Source organism: Scyliorhinus canicula, chromosome 16 (genome assembly GCF_902713615.1).
Source record: "Scyliorhinus canicula chromosome 16, sScyCan1.1, whole genome shotgun sequence".
Taxonomy (NCBI): Eukaryota; Metazoa; Chordata; class Chondrichthyes; order Carcharhiniformes; family Scyliorhinidae; genus Scyliorhinus; species Scyliorhinus canicula.
In genome coordinates, this window is record NC_052161.1 from 8,469,666 (window position 1) to 8,487,572 (window position 17,907).

The 17,907-nt window shown below is 47.6% G+C and overlaps 1 protein-coding gene across 2 annotated transcripts in view; it reads right to left on the reverse strand.

Moving 5' to 3' along the window:
• crtac1b (cartilage acidic protein 1b) overlaps positions 1 to 17,907 on the reverse strand; it is a 373,155-nt gene that overhangs the window by 198,444 nt on the left and 156,804 nt on the right. For both annotated transcript variants that reach the window (XM_038773324.1, XM_038773323.1), the window contains exon 5: positions 13,411 to 13,567. In XM_038773324.1, the coding sequence (XP_038629252.1) occupies positions 13,411 to 13,567 (157 nt within the window). The remainder of the gene's footprint in view (positions 1 to 13,410; positions 13,568 to 17,907) is intronic.

Sequence of the window (17,907 nt, forward strand, 5' to 3'; positions counted from 1 at the left end):
GGGATATCAGTCAAAGGCAGATAGTTAGGCATAATCTAACGAAAAGAAGAACAGAGGAAGCTGGAAAAGGTTAGCAGGTCTGATTAGTGAGTTTGCAGATGACACAAAGGTTGGTGGAATTGCGGATAACGATGAGGACTGTTAGAGGATACAGCAGGATTTAGATCATTTGGAGACTTGGGCAGAGAGATGGCGGATGGAGTTTAATCCGGACAAATGTGAGGTAATGCATTTTGGAAGGTCTATAGCAGGTAGGGAATATATAGTGAATGGTAGAACCCTCAAGAGTATTGAAAGTCAGAGGGATCTAGGTGTACTGGTCCACAGGTCACTGAAAGGGGCAACACAGGTGGAGAAGGTAGTCAAGAAGGCATGCGGCATGCTTGCCTTCATTGGCCGGGGCATTGAGTATAAGAATTGGCAAGTCATTTTGCAGCTGTATAGAACCTTAGTTAGGCCACACTTGGAGTATAGTATTCAATACTGGTCGCCACACTACCAGAAGGATGTGGAGGCTTTAGAGAGGGTGCAGGAGAGATTACCAGGATGTTGCCTGGCATGGAGGGCATTAGCTATGAGGAGAGGTTGAATAAACTCGGTTTGTTCTCACTGGAACGACGGAGGTTGAGGGGCGACCTGATAGAGGTCTACAAAATTATGAGGGGCATAGACAGAGTGGATAGTCAGAGGCTTTTCCCCAGGGTAGAGGGGTCAATTACTAGGAGGCATAGGTTTAAGGTGCGAGGGGCAAGGTTTATAGGAGATGTACGAGGCAAGTTTTTTACACAGAGGGTTGTAGGTGCCTGGAACTCGCTGACGGAGGAGGTGGTGGAAGCAGGGGCGATAGTGGCATTTAAGGGTCATCTTGACAAATACATGAATAGGATGGGAATAGAGGGATACGGACCCCGGAAGTGTAGAAGATTTTAATTTAGACGGGCAGCATGGTTGGCACAGGCTTGGAGGGCCGAAGGGCCTGTTCCTGTGCTGTACCTTTCTTTGTTCTTTGTTCTAGGTCTGCCAGCATCTCTCAGGAGAGAACCAAAGTTAACGCTTCGAGTCCTGGATACTTCGCTAGGACTAAAAGGAGGAAAGGAACTGTAACGGAAAGGAGAAACCTTAAGAACAAAAGACAGATGTTCTGCTGTTAGAGGGGGAGGGGTGTTTTTCATTGAGGCAATACATGCGTGGAATAGTTACATGTATGGAATATTTTTTAAAAGGGAAGGGGGGTTTAAGATTGTTACAGAATGTTAGCATGGGCATGAGGGGTTGAATGGCCTTCCTGTGTTTCTATGATATCTGGGAAGTTGGAGCAGGACCAAGTCTTTGGTTCACAAGTGTTGGGAAGTGATCGCCCTCCTCCCATCCCACTCCCCACCTTGCATTCCCAAACTCCCCTTGTAAAGGAGCTGCCTCCTGTGGCCATTCCCCCCACACAGGTGTAACCATGATCAGGATGATCGTCCCGATTCCAATCAGAAGCTGGAATAGCTTTGAAACCGCGCCGGAGAAACAAGGGAGAGATTTCCTGTGGAATTGACAATTGTGACCATCTAATGAGGCAGCGCAGAAATATGGCATTGGTGTCCTTGCTCTCCGTCTGACTTTGAAGACAAGAGGGAGAGAAAAAAAATCCGCTGACGGATGAGGAATTCTGACATTGGGTTTACGTTCTGGCGTTCCCACCTGACTGTAATGGGTTTCCATAAATCAGGAAGCCTTGATTAAACTCTCCAGCCCGCGTCTGTAAATCTTCAGCCGAGCAGTGAATCTCGATTATTATTCATGGACGTCTAACATTAGACACGTCTCATTGGCCGCAGCTGCTTTTTAATGCAATTAGCTGCGGGTGAGGAGCGATTTGCGGGATGATCCTGTGCCACTGGGGTCAGCCCGAGAAAGGAGCGGAGTTGCTGTGCGGGAAAAGGCAGGGGAGCTGGCAAACATCTCGGAGGAAGGAATCAGAGGGGTGCTCGAAGGGTCAGTCTCAGGGGCAGGAGGGGGTGGGAGGGTTTTAAGAATATTTTTTTTTCAGTGGACCTTCATACCCACACACTGTTCTTTCCCCTTTGGAGACGAGTGCGGGCGGCGGGGGGGAAGGATTCCAAGCTGATTAGCAGCCCGTTGAACCAAGTTATGAACATTCCTTCCGTCGCCAACAGGTCCTGGCGTGGGATACGAACCCACAGCTTCTGACCCAGCGATAGGGGTGTTGCCTAATGCGCCACAAGGCCTCCTGGGTGGGAGGAATGCCAATGACCAGTCCACGAAGACTTCTAAAAATTCGGCGGGTACTACAGTAGGTGGGAAATCCGTGCCAGCCGATTGGTACCCAGGTAGCACGGGTGAAACCTATGCCCACTGATTCCATCATCAGCTGCTTGTCTCGGTTGAGCATGCTGATCCAGCTGGCAGAGATGGGGGTTGGGGTGGGGGGGGTAAAGGGAAGCTCTATATTTAGATTGTACATCCCCGAGCTTAAAGGTTAAAGTAGCTTGGCTGGTTTAGCGCACTGGGCTAAATCGCTGGCTTTGAAAGCAGACCAAGGCAGCCAGCAGCATGGTTCAATTCCCGTAACAGCCTCCTCGAACAGGTGCCGGAATGTGGCGACTAGGGGTTTTTCATAGTAACTTCATTGAAGTCTACTCGTGACAATAACAGTTTAATCTTTTTTTATCTTTATCTTTCTCAGTTTCCAACTGTGACGTGTGTGTGAGAAGGTTGGGGGGGGTGGGGTGGGGACGGTGCATGTTTATACGAGATAGGCTGTGATGCCCCCCATGATCAAACAGTTGTCCTGCTGATCAGCCCTCCTCTTCCCTTTTGGAGCAACCCCCCCCCCCCCCCCCCCCCTTGCAGTTCCATAACTGCTAAAGCTGGATCCAGCGGGTGGATGCAGGGGGAGGGGAAGTGGAACTCAAGTGCAGGGATTGGTTTAGCACAGTGGGCTAAACAGCTGGCTTGTAATGCAGAACAAGGCCAGCAGCACGTGTTCAATTCCCATACCGGCCTCCCCGAACAGGCGCCGGAATGTGGCGACTGGGGGCTTTTCACAGTAACTTAATTGAAGCCTACTCGTGACAATAAGCGATGATTATTATTATTATTAGGTATGCTCTTGCCACCTGCGAGTGCGGCCCCACAGGCACTCCAAGCACATGGAGCCTGCTGAAATCATAGAATTTACACTGCAGAAGGAGGCCATTTGGCCTATCGTGTCTGCACTGGCCCTTGGGCAGGACATCCCATTTAAGTCCACACTTCCACCCTATCCCTGCAACCCAGTAACCCCACAGAACCTTTTTGGACACTAAGGGGCAATTTATCATGGCCAATCCACCTAACCTGCACATCCTTAGGCTGTGGGAGGAAACCGGAGCACCCGGTGGAAACCCACGCAGATACGGGGAGAACATGCAGACACCGCACAGACACTGGCCCAGCGGTGAATCAATCCTGGGACCCTGGAGCTGTGAAGCAACTGTGCTAACCACTGTGCTACCGTGAGCTGAAAACTCCTGATGGCGCACGACCTCAACATCCCTGTGCCGTGCCCAGTTTCTGCAGCCAGTGACACTTTGGCTCCGTCTCACGTTGTGCAGGAACACATGGCGAGCAGGCAGTATATTGTCAGGCAGATATCACGAGGGGGAGGTTTGAGAACAGCTGTGGGCAAAGCTCCCAGGTCTTGCCAGTCGAGAGTCAACGGGCAACTGTGCGAGTGTCCAGGGCGGGGGGCTAGCCCTCCCAAACCTACAATTCTACCACTGGGCGGCGACGGCCGAGTGAATAAGGGGATGGATACAGGAGCCAGAGGCCGAGTGGGTGCGTGCGGAGGAGGCCTCCTGCATGGGGACCTCCCTCCGGGCCCTCACCACGGCAGCACTCCCATCCCCACCCAAAAAACACTCCAGCAGCCCGGTGGTGGCAGCCACCCTCCAATCCTGGAACCAACTGCGGCAGCAATTTGGCCTGACCAAAATGTCGGACAAGGCTCCCATCTGCAACAACCATAGGTTCACACCAGCGCTGACTGACTCCACCTTCAAAAGGTGGAGACAGGACGGAGGGACACTGACAGTCAGGGACCTATACACGGACGGCAGGATCGCAACACTGGACGAACTGACAGAGAAATTCCAGCTAGCCGGGGGGAACGAGCAAAGGTATCTGCAACTCAAAAAACTTCCTACGAAAGGAGACAAGGACGTACCAACAACCACCACAACAGACATTACTGGAAGAGTTACTGGATGCAAGCATCCTAGATAAAGGGAACTGTACTGACATGTATGACCGACTGGTAGAAAGGGACGACACCATACTGGCTGCAACAAGAAAGAAATGGGAGGAGGACCTGGGGATTGAGATAGGGTGGGGACTCTGCAGCGAAGCACTGCATAGGGTCAACTCCACCTCCACGTGCGCAAGGCCCAGCCTGACGCAGCTAAAAGTGGTACATAGAGCCCACCTAACAAGAACCCGTATGAGTAGGTTCTTCCCGGAGGTGGAGGATAGATGTGAACGGTGCCAAAGAGGCCCGGCCAACCACGCCCACATGTTCTGGTCTTGCCCCAGACTTGCAGGGTACTGGACAGCCTTCTTCGAGGCAATGTCCAAAGTGGTGGGAGTGAGGGTGGGTGAGGGTGAGGGAAATGACAGCCGGCAGGAGGGAACGGGATACGATAACAAACTTGGCATTTCCAGGAACAGAGAACAAGGAGAATACAGGCGAAAGAGGGGAGGAACGGCTGAAGCGGAGGTGAGCGTTGAGGTAAGAGATCAGCCATGAACTCATCGAATCCCCTCCCCCACCCCGACAAACAGTTGCCTACTTATGTGTTGTAAATAATTTTGCCAGTTGTACAGAGGTGCTGCTGTTGAGCTGGTGCACCCTACCAGTTATTCTATTTTGTTTTTTATTTTCTTTTTTATAATTACTTTCTTTTTTAGTATGTTTGGGTGTGCCCTCCTCTTCTATATATGTATCTTTCTTATTCTGTGTACATAATGGTAAATATACTTTATTCAAAAACCCAATAAAAACATTTATTTTTTAAAAACTGCAAGTGTTTGAGGTGCATTCGTTACCAAGGTACTGGCCCAGCTGTAGCACCTTAAGAAATAGGAGCAGGAGTAGACCATTCAGCCCCTCAAGCCAGCTCTGCCAGGCAGCACGGTGGCACAGTGGTTAACTGTGCGGCCTCAGACCGCCAGGGACCCGGGTTTAATTCCGGCCTCGGGAGACTGTCTGTGTGGAGTTTGCACGTTCTCCCCGTGTCTGCGTGGGTTTCCTCCGGGTGCTCCGGTTTCCTCCCACATGTCCCGAAAGACGTGCTTGTTAGGTAATTTGGACATTCCGAATTCTCCCTCGGTGTACTCAAACAGGCGCCAGAGTGTGGAGACTAGGGCCTTTTCACAGTAACTTCATTGCAGTGTTAATGTACTTGTGACACTAATAAAGATTATTATTAGTAACTATCTCTGTTCTCTAGACTCTTCACTCCTTGGTCTAAAGTTCATTGATCTTAGGGTCTAACAGACAGTCACAGTCCCCCCACTGCCTAATAAGACGCATACAGGAGAACATTTAATCCCCATCCTCAATGCAGGTTTAATGGCAGCCAACTTTCTGCCTCTGGGGAAGGAAGGCAATTAATGCCCACTGTAGGGTCTCCTCCTACTGCTGCTGGTATTCAACCAGCGATGTGGGGCATTCTAAAACGGGAGGTCATAATCTGAGAATAAGAGGTAGCAATTTTAAAACAGGGACGAGGAGAAACTACTTCTCCCAAAGGGTTGTGAATCTGTGGAATTCGCTACCCCAGCATGCGGTGGATGCTGGGACAGTGAGTAAATTTAAGGAGGAAGTAGACAGATGTTTAATTGGTAATGGGTTGAAGGGTTATGGAGAACGTGCAGGACGGTGGTAAGCCCAGCATGGGATCAGCCATGATCACATTGAGGGAGTTAGGCTCGGGAGGCAAAATTGGCGACTCCCACTCCGCTGATTTCACAATCCAGCTCTTGGCTCTGTAACATTGTAGGTAACAGACGAGGGAACATATCAGCCATGATAGAATAGTGGAGCAGACTCAACGGGCCGAATGGCCTGATTCTGCTCCATACCTTATGAATTTATTCCGTGTCATCACTTGAGGAAGAGCAGGAAAGTCCTGATCAATAATGACCCCTCTCAACTGAGACCAGCAAAAACCGATGATAAACAGAATCAAAATATTCTGTGTCAACTAATACAACAAAGGATCCCCATGAGTGAAACTCATCGAAAACCCATAAACGACAACTGTGAGAGTGATAAATAAAAATATAATACCATGGAAATCTGAAATAAAAGCAGAAAATTCTGAATGGACTTGGTGGCATCTGTGGAGAGAGAAACTGAGTTAACATTTTGGGTCCGTACAACTCTGCCTCAGAGTTAAAGGGAGGGGGAAACGTGGTGGATTTTATATTGTTTGAGAGCAGGTGGAACAGGTGGAGCAGAGTTGAAGATCAGAGATATGTGGGAGCTCGGAAGAGATTTGACAAGACAAAAGGTGTGTTGATGGCACTGTTAAAGACTAAAGAAGGTGTTAATCGCGGCGCAATGGTTAGACAGCGGAATGCGCTAATCACAGAAAAAGGGTCAGCACTCTGTGAAAGCAAAACATAAGAACAAGTTACAGGTGGGCCTGTCGTGGGGGAGGTTGGGAAACAATTTGATTAAGGAAGGGGTCATGGAGCAGGAGGGATTCCACGCTGCGAAGGTGTCGAGCTCAATGTTAAGTCCAGAAGGCTGTAAAGTGCCTAATCAGGAGATGAGGTACTGTCTCTCTAATTTGCGTTGAGCTATACTGGAACATTGCAGCAGGCCAAGGACAGGCACATGGGCAGGGGAGCAGGGTGCTGAGTAAGAATGGCAAGGGCAGCACAGTGGCCCAGTGGTTAGCACTGCTGCCTCACGGCGCCGAGGACCCGGGTTCGAACCCGCCCCCGGGTCACTGTCCGCGTGGAGTTTGCACATTCTCCCTGAGCCTGTGCAGGTCTCACCCCCACAGCCCAAAAGATGTGCAGCGTAGGTTAATGGTCATGCCAAATTGGCGCTTAATTGGAAAAAAAATAATTGGATACTCTAAATGTTTTTTAAAAAATTTTTAAAATAAAAGATGATGAGGAACCAGTCAAAGGACACATATTTTTGTTCATGGTTGACATGCATTATGAGTGGCCAGAAGTTGCCATCGTGAAATCGACAATTACGGAACAGACCACAGAAAGGCTTGATGAGGCATTTGAAAGACTCTGGCAACCTAATCAACTCGTGAGCGATAACGGTACACAGTTCACATCAGTCAAATTCGAGGACTACCTGAAGGGATGTGGCATCCGCCATTTCAAATCTGCCCCCAACAATCCAGCTACCAACAGCTTAGCTGGAAGTTTTGTACAACGTTCAAGCATGCAGTGAAGGTTTCGAGGGATGAAGGCTCTCTACCTAAACATGTTAATAGCTTTCTAATGACATACAGAAACACTGCGCATTCAACAAGGCAAAGTTCACCAGCTATATTGATGTTCAAAAGGAAACTACGTACACAGTTTGATCTTTTCATTTTCCCTTCAACTTCAGAGATAGTCAGGCAACAACATCACGCACAAGGGGCGAGAAGGGAAACGTTTTCCAAAAGCAGAGTCTTTGCCCGTGGGGTATGTGTTCTTTTGGGAAATTGCACCTCGGGTAAAATGGACTCCAGCAATTGTATTAGCCAAAATGGGTCTGATTTCACATGCTGTACAATCTGATGATGAATGAATTTGGCGTTGGTACACTGACCAATTGTTATTTGCACGTAGTGGAAGTACAGAATCCGTATCAGAGGTTTTCACCACACTATGGGCAGTGACATGTCCGACTTGTGGACTACAACTGCCGAGATTACGGAATCTGTTACGACACAATCATTAACACAACCAGAGACGGTTGGGGAGTTGTTTTCGGCAGATCTAACACCGACCAGTATACAGGAAGACACTTTAACCGGCCTTACGGGCTGGAGATCTCCGTTGTTCCGCGCTGGCCCCTGTAGCCCTGCGCTATGTTGCATCAGCGCCGGCGTGGGGAATGGAGACACCGCGCACGTGCGGAAATCGCGCCGGTCCCACCACGCATGCGCGGACCCACGGTGGCCATCTGACGCCGGGATCAGCAGCTGGAGTGGCGTGGGTCGCTCCAGTGCCAGAATTGCTGATCCTGAGGCCGTGTTGACACCGTCGGGAAACGCACCAGCGTTTACAACGGCGTCAACACTTAGCCTCAGGATCAGAGAATCCCGCCCCATGTTCTGCCAAAACGAGATAGCCGGGCACCCAAGAGACCGTCTTACTAATGTACATATGTATCCGTAACATAACACTGGTAGTCACGGCTTAATGTGTTGGATCTGTGTGAAAGTGTTTGATTAAGTAAAAATGCTGGGAATTGGAGGAGTAAAAAAAGAGGGGTGTTGTGTATCAGAGTAACACCATTGACTGGTGTAATGTTATGAAAAGATGTAATCAGAGCATTTTGCAGCAGGTAGCTGAGTTCACCATTGTACACTCTTTGAGCAACATCTTAATAATAATCTTTATTATTGTCACAAGTAGGCTTACATTAACACTGCAATGAAGTTACTGTGACAATCCCGAGTCGCCACATTCCGGCGCCTGTTCGGGTACACAGAGGGAGAATTCAGAATGTCCAATTCACCTAACAGCACGTCTTTCGGGATTTGTAGGAGGAAACCGGACAACCGGAGGAAACCCACGCAGACACGGGGAGAACGTGCAGACTCCACACAGACAGCGACCCAGCCGGGAATCGAACCTGGGACCCTGGAGCTGTGAAGTAACAGTGCTAACCACTGTACTGCCGTGCCGCCCACTTGGATGAAGATTCTACAGCCAAATTTGCAGACGACACTAAAAATAGGTGGGAAAATAATTTGCAATGAGAAATTTACAATTGGACATAGATAGCTTAGGTGAGTGGGCCAAACTTTGGCAGATAGTGTTGAATCTGGAGAAGTGTGAGGTTATCTGTTTTGATCTGAAAAATGAAAAGGTAACTTCTTATTTAAGTGGAGAGAAGCTTCAGAGTGCTTCAGTGCAGAGGGATCTGGGTGTCTTTGCGCATGAATCTCAGAAAACTAGTATGTAGGTCTAAGTAGCTAAAAGAAACGTAGTTTATTTACAGTAACTATTATATATATATCACATGATAGATCCCAGCTGAACCTGCTCTGCCGCTGCCAAACTGCGACGAGACGTTGTTCAGAGGTCCTCTGCCTCCTTAACGGGGGAGCTCGTATTCTGCAAGGTTCACGGCGAAGTTAATTGTTCCCGTAAGTTATAACACGTAATAACGTTATAACGAACAGGAAGACAGAGAATGAAACAGTGAGTGGTTGGGAAGTGTTGATGTCCAAAGGGACCTGGATGTCCTTGTTCTTTGTAGAGTCAGGAGATGAGTTACTCACCACAGTATCGAGTCATACAGCACAGAAAGACGTCCTTCGGCCCATCGTGTGCGCGCCAGCCTACAAGCACCTATCTATTCTAACCCCGTTTTCCAGCACTTGGTCCATGGCCTCTGACCTGCTCTTGTAGCCACAGCATTTGTATGCCTAGCCCAGGTCAGTTTCTGGTCAATGGTAACCCCCCCCCCCCCCCCCCCCCACCCCCAAGGATGTTGATCGTTTTTGTGAAGGTGGGAAGAAAGGGGGTCCTCATCTTTTGGGTTGCCCTTTGCGCTGTTACCCCTTCCCCTTTGTTCTTCGTCCCCTGACCTCCAAAACACAAACCCCCTCCCCCCCCCCATCCCCAGGCTGCCCAACGCACCACCTGGTCTGGGTGCCATAGCTCCCTCTCTAGCGTTCCTGCCTGCGGTCCCAGCAGTGCCTGTTCCTGAGTTCTAGCTTGGCCAGGACTACTGGAGCTGCCGGCCAATCAAATTGTCCGTGTCATTGATGTGTCAGCTGGGACCAGAGGGCACTTTGATGAGGCCTGGGGGACACCCATCCGACCCGTGGCTTTAAGTTCAGAATGGACAGTCAGCAGCGTGCTGCATTGCTACCTTGCCGGCTACGGCAATGGTGCCCGTCCATCCCACCCCCCCACCCTAAATTTCAGCCAATGGAGGGAGAGTGAGGGACGAACGGAATTGCTCCTTCAAAGACCTCGGTGCAGCCTCAGTGATCTGAACGATCTCCTTGTGTGCAGTGCTATGTGCTTGGATGATATCGAGCAGATGAGCCAAGGCAGATCAATGATCATCTTCATCTTTGTCTTTTGTGTCAGACTATTACAACCCATGGCACAGCATAGAAAAGCTAAATTACTCTGGAACATCAAATGCACACTCGACCCAAGTATAGAGACTTCCTTTGTATACGCAACGTTTAGGAGTATTCTGCCCAGCAAACAAATCTCACTTGTCCTCCAAGAGGTGGTGAACCTTTTTTTTTGCAGATCCCTAGCACAGGTCAATAATCAGCACAGCAGGATCATTATGAGTAGGAGCCATCAGAACGAGCTCACCCCCCACTATGCAGGCAGCCTTAGGTCAGAAGGAACCTCTGTTCACAGCTCAGGTGCTCCAACTCTGAACCAGCTCTTGGCTTCAAATTCAACAGCGATGAGACAAATTGTTCGCTGCAGACACCCCAGTGCTGTGAGCTTGGTTTATAAATCATTTCTTGCTGTAATTGCTTTTTAATTTTAATTTTCTCCTCTAGCATGATGCACTGTGGGGGATTGGCAGACCCCCCGTCATAAAATAGGCTCTGGGAAATATGCTCACATAATTGGAACTGCGGTTTTGTTCCAAGTTGGAAGAATCCCACCCATTCAGACTTCAGCAGCATACTAACTGGAGCACTGGAGAGTGAACACTGGTTAGGAAGCACTGGTTAGTGAGCATGAGTTAGTGAGTACTGGTTAGTGAGTGCTGGCTAGTGAATATTGGTTAGGTGAACACTGGTTAATGAGAACTGGTTATCGAACATTGGTTTCTGGGCATTGAGTAAATGAGCACTGGTTTGTGAGCACTGATTTGTGGGCAGGAATGAATGACACGGACAAGCTGCAGCCACATAGTCACACTTCACTCCCCACACACACTCATCCCAGCCAACACAATGACACTGGTTGTGACGGATCATGCCCATACAGCTGATGTGTCAGCTGGGTCCAGAGGGCACTTTGATGAGGCCTAGGGGACACCCATACGACCGGTGGCTCTAAGTTCAGAATGTACAGTCAGCAGCGTGCGCAGCTGCATTGCTACCTTGCCGGCTACGGCAATGGTGCCCGTCCATCCCAACCCCACAGCCCACCCCCTGCTACTACCCCCGGCCCTGGCAGAAGCCCCTGTCAGCAAACTATAGCAATGTTGGACACCTTCCGTACCTCCTCTCTCTCACTCAGTAGCCACAACGTCGGTTTCGCGATTTTTAAAAGCATAAAGCACCGTCGGGAACTTGGCCCATCGGAGACAGAGCATCATGGACGCCCCAGAGAATACCAGGTCGGGTCCGCTAATGACGTGCAAAAGGTATGTACTGTCCGTGTGTTCTGGACCGCATTGACGCCGCTGTCGAGGTGACGGAGAATTCCGATTTGGCGTCAAATCGGCCCCCACTGCGATTTTGGCGTGGAACCTATTTTCCACCCAATCGCATTTCGCGATATTGGCATCAGCCAACAGCGAATCCTGCTCCCTGTCTGCCCTCTCGGAGAATGTAGCCAGCCCAGAGTGCACCTCGCATCTCCCCCAACCTCCAACCCCACCACACACATACACACAGCCGCCACCACCAGAACCACCACCACCAGAGCCGCTGCCACTGTCACCACCAAATAATCTGGACATTGTCATAATATACACCAGTATATCATGGTGCAGACACACACACTGATGGGCACACACAGGGGCCAATCAACATGTACAAACACCGCAGCCAATCACCAGTTAGAATACACACACTATAAAGGCAGAGGGCACCACGGTTCCCGCTCATTCTGGGTGCTGCCTCTGAGTGTAACAGGAACTCATCCAGCCCAGCACGGACTCACACCACGTGCTGAGAGAATCAACTGGTTCGGACAAGGCTTAGGTCTCTAGTTTAAGTTAGCATCATTTAGACCCACAGTCATCGTGTGTTAGTTAGTTAGAAATAGGTAATAAAATTGAGTTGAACCTTCATCAGTGTTGGAAGTGTCTGTTCATCTCTCAAGTCTACACTAGCCAACACCTCAGACATCATCTCATTACTGTTAATGTGCAAGCTGACCCTCACCACTCCGACATTACAACCGGCAGTGATTCAAGTAACTTATTGGTTCTAAATTGCTTTAGGACGCCCTGATGTTGTTAAAGAAGCTACATAAATAAAATTCTGACTTTTTGCTATTTCTGCACCAAGTTGGCGGCAGGGACCAGGAGCAAGTTTTACTCCTGCCTCCCCCCCCCCCCCCCCCCCCCACCGCTCTCCTCCTCCCCCCCCCCCCCCCCCTCCCCACTCCACTCCCCACCTCCCCATTTAATTTACAATCCTGCCCTTTGACTATGCATCTTGTGTTCCACCCCCACGATGCAGACGCCCTGGGATGGAACACGGATTGGTGGAGGTCAGGTTTGGGTGGGTCCCTGCCCGTCTAGAATATTTCTGAGGTTATTGAAAGCCTCAATGTTGAGGAAAACAACTGAAAAACATCGAGCTCTCTGTCCCCATCAACGGTGCTTCAACCAACCGCCACGGAAGGAAAATCGAAAGAAAGTTTGAAGGAGCCGAAAGCAGTAATTGATCTTAGAATATGGGAACGACCAATCCAAATAGATACGGAATAGATACAGCAGTATAGATACAGTAGTGTTGATACAATAGTATAGATACAGCAGTCTAGATACAACAGTATGGGTACAGCAGTATGGGTACAGCAGTATGGGTACAGCAGTATGGGTACAGCAGTATGGGTACAGCAGTATGGGTACAGCAGTATGGGTACAGCAGTATGGGTACAGCAGTATGGGTACAATAGTATGGGTACAGATAGGATATAGGCCAACAGGAGGGAAATGGAATTAGCTTAGATGGGCCTTTTGGTTCAGGGTGTTTATATATAGGATAAATTTTCCAGCTTTACTTTCTCCAACATTACTTTTGTTTCATCACAATCTATCTTGTTATCCTATTAGTTTGCAATTATTAAGGGCAGATTTCAAAATGAAGTTTTAAATGACACACATTCCAACACAGAGTTTAAACAGCAGCTTCCACTATTCTGCCTCCGCAAGCTTTAACACATCAGTAAGCGTCATCGATGATGTGTTTTGACACCAAAGCTTCTCACAGAGCCTCCTACCTGTGAACTTGTCGACTCCCGCCTCAGCTGCGACGTTGGAAAGGGCAACAATCCCCAGTGACAGGTTGCTAGCGGCTTCATCCATTTCGATAAGAGCGTGGGGGCCAATGCTGCCACTCGCATAGTTGGCCACGTAAACAGAATATTTCCCGGAGCCCTGTGAAAGAGAGAAAGTGAGAGTGAAAGCAGCAATGATATCATTGAGACATCACTGTAGCTGCAAGTCTTTCAATTGATTGATCAGATGTAGCACCACCAGCCTGACTCTGAACAGAGGTCACGTTAATGCAGAAGGTACTGAAATCTGGGTCGCTCTTAATACACCAACTTTTTGGAGGATTCACTTTGCTTGGGATATTTATACTGCAGTATCCATACTACTGAATCTATACAGCTGCATTCATACTGTTGTATCTATGCTACAGAATCTATACTACTGAATCTATATTGATGCATCCATTCTGCTGTATTTATACTACAGTATCTATACTCCTGTATCTATACTGCTACATCTATACTGCTGCATTAACTGTACTGTATTTATACTACAGTATCTATACTCCTGTATCTATACTGCTACATCTATACTGCTGCATTAACTGTACTGTATTTATACTACAGTATCTATACTGCTGTATTTATACTGCATAATCTATACTACTGTATGTATACTATTGTATCTAGAATACTGTATCTATACTACAGAATTGATACGACTGTATCTATAATTATGTATCTATATGGCTGCATCTATACTTCTGTATCTATACTATAGAATCCACTACTGTATCTATACTGCTGTATCTATAGTGCTGCATCTATAGTATTATATCTATACTACTGTATATACATTACTGTACCAATACTGCATAATCTATACTGTTGTATCTATACTGCTGTATCCATACTGCTGTATCCATACTGTTGTATCCATATAAATAAAAGCAAATTACTGCGGATGCTGGAATCTGAAAGGAAAGGGATAATGCTGGAAAATCTCAGCAAGTCTGGCAGCATCTGTAGGGAGAGAAAAGAGCTAACGTTTCGAGTCCGATGACTCTTTGCCAAAGTTGTTGTATCCATTCTGCTGTACCTATACTATTGTATCAACACTACTGTATCTATACTGCTGTATCTATACTACTGTATCCATGCTTCTGTATCTGTTCCGCTGAGTCTATACTGCTGTATCTATAATATTGCATTTATGAAAATCGCTTATTGTCACGAGTAGGCTTTAAATGAAGTTACTGTGAAAAGCCCCTAGTCGCCACATTCCAGCGCCTGTCCGGGGAGGCTGTTACGGGAATTGAACCGTGCTGCTGGCCTGCCTTGGTCTGCTTTCAAAGCCAGCGACATAGCCCTGTGCTAAACAGCCTCTGCATCTATGTTTCTATAGAGGGATATAGGCCAAATGCAGGCAAATGGGGTTAGTTTAGATGGGCCTTTTGGTTCAGGGTGTTTCAGCTTTCCAGCTTTCCTTTTTCCAACATTACTTTTGTTTCATTATAATCTATCTTGTTATCCTATTAGTTTGCAGTTATTAAATCAATTAAGTAAATGCCTATGTGTTATCCTGGTAAACCTGTTTCCAGCCTAATAAAGCATGCTGAAGTAATGGTGTCTGGCTGCTCTCAACAGCAAAGCACTGCCCTGACCTAGAGGTTTCTGGGAATATGGCTAAAAAAAAGTGGTCTTCTTTTAAGACGGCTCTATTTCAACTAAAGAAATGTTAGGGTATTACACCTCTAATAATGAAAAGGGATGTGTTATAAACACATCACGCTTATCTCTTTTGATTACTTTGGTTCTGTACTGTACTTTAGTTGCAAAATTATTTATTACGTGGTTCTGGATTGCTCCAAAATGAACAGTTTGTTAAGAATTATTCTTGCTCCTATTCTTCATTAGGACATTAACCCCCTCTCTCCCTTTACTCATACCTGCACACTAACCCATGATGAAGAAGGACAATTAGTGGCTGCATTCAGACCTCTATGAATTCCCCTGCGTGTTGGGGAACGGATGTGCATTCCTCCATGGTTAGCCATTAGATTATTTCTCAGTTTGATTCCTTTGTCCCCTGTATTGTAGTTGAAATGGTGAACTTGTTAACCGCACAATTGTTGGCATGAATTTTGGTACTGCTGCTGCACAATTCAATGTGTTGTCAACTGATAACACTTAACAAATTAAATTGGGTTAATTTTCCTTCTGCTGGTTTGAACCCATAATTTCGCATGGCTTCTTGTCTGTAACACCTACTGTTAACTAGCTGCTGAAACTCCACGTGAACTACAATTTCAAGAACTGGAATAAACAAAGAACAAACAAAGGAAAGTACAGCACAGGAACAGGCCCTTCGGCCATCCAAGCCTGCGCCAACCATGCTGCCCGTCTAAACTAAAATCTTCCACATTTCCTGGGTCCGTATCCCTCTATTCCCATCCTATTCATGTATTTGTCAAGATGCCCCTTAAATGTCACTATCGTCCCTGCTTCCACCACCTCCTCCAGCAGCGAGTTCCAGGCACCCACTACCCTCTGTGTAAAAAACTTGCCTCGTAATTTTGTAGACCTCTCTCACGTCGCCCCTCAACCTCCGTCGTTACAGTGAGAACAAACCAAGTTTATTCAACCGCTCCTCATAGCTAATGCCCTCCATACCAGGCAACATCCTGGTAAACCTCTTCTGCACCCTCTCTAAAGCCTCCACATCCTTCTGGTAGTGTGGCGACCAGAATTGAACACTATACTCCAAGTGTGGCCTAACTAAGGTTCTATACAGCTGCAACATGACTTGCCAATTCTTATACTCAATGCCCTGGCCAATGAAGGCAAGCATGCCGTATGCCTTCTTGACTACCTTCTCTACCTGTGTTGCCCTATTCAGTGACCTGTGGACCTGTACACCTAGATCTCTCTGACTGTCAATACTCTTGAGGGTTCTACCATTCACTGTATATTCCCTACCTGCATTAGACCTTCCAAAATGCATTACCTCACATTTGTCCGGATTAAACTCCATCTGCCATCTCTCCGCCCAAGTCTCCAAGCGATCTAAATCCTGCTGTATCCTCTGATAGTCCTCATCGCTATCCGCAATTTTCCACCAACCTTTGTGTCGTCCGCAAACTGTTAATTTCAAACTCAGCAAAAAGAAAATAGTTTTGCAGTTGAATCCAAGTTTAATCTTTTGATGATGGGCCTCAGGAAGTTTCCTATTTCCAACATAGCCTGAATAATTCTGGCCTGTTGCCTTGAAGTCAAGCCACTGAAGTGACATTGGCCTACTTTCCACATTGATGTTGGTTATGGTAGCAGGTCCTATATTTTGTTTCTTACACGTCAACGCTGTGCAATGCTGTGCCAGCATTAAATTATCGAAATGCTCTCACCAGCAGTGATGGAACTATATTCACGAGAACTTGGCCACCCTGATAGTTTAGAACTCAACACACATTCTTCAGGCACTGTGCATATTTGGGAGAGTTTGAGCTGGAGTGTCCCGTCTCCCCCCCCCCCCCCCCCTCCCCCCCCCCAGCCCATCGCAGGATCGCCACAGGCGGGATGCGGATCATGTGACGATCCATTCTACAGTCTCCCGGTCTCAACATCGAATTCAATAACTTGAGATGGGTAGCTCTACCCCACCTCGACCCATTTGTTTTCATCCCATTTAATTGTAACTGTCTTTTACCATTTCTTTCTCTCTTGCCTTTCTTTACCACCTCCCCATCTTATCCACCTTTCCTTACCCCTTCTCCCCTTTGCTTCCCCCTTAACCCCCTCCCCCCACATCTACATCTGTCACAGTTTACCCCCCGATGTCAGTTTCTCTGTAGTTTAGCCTTTCACACCTTTTGTTCTCTCTGGGGACTGCCGTTAGCGCTCTTTCCCCTGGGTTTCTGTGGCTATGACTCATCTTTCATTCTCACTCCACAGTATAAATATTTCCCACTTTCTCTGTATTATAGCTTTGACAAAGGCTCATCTGGACTCGAAACGTTAGCTCTTTGTTTTCAGATTCCAGCATCTGCAGTAATTTGGTTTTATTAAAAGGTCTATTGACCTCGGGTGGGAATTCCGATCGCTGGGCGGGCACAGTCGGAGAATCCCGCCCTTTAGTTCTATCTTGGAACGCTCACAATGCAACCATATTAACTTCATTCTGCCATTTTCTGTTTTACTGAAATCCTGGTGGCAACGTAATTTCCATTTTACAAAATACACGAGCATTTCAAGGGTATAAGTACATTTGTCATTTTTATTCGGAAAACAACTTATACTTCCGTAGCACCTTTAACATAAAGAAGCATTCCTAGATGCTTCACGGGAGCAATATAAAATAAAGTATAACACCCAGCCACATAAGGAGATATTAGATTAAATGACCAGACGCTCGGTCATTAGGCTTAAGGAGTGGCTTGAGGGGGATTAGTGAGATAGAGAAGGAGAGAGGTGTGTGGAGGAAATTCCAGAGCTTGGGACGAGGCA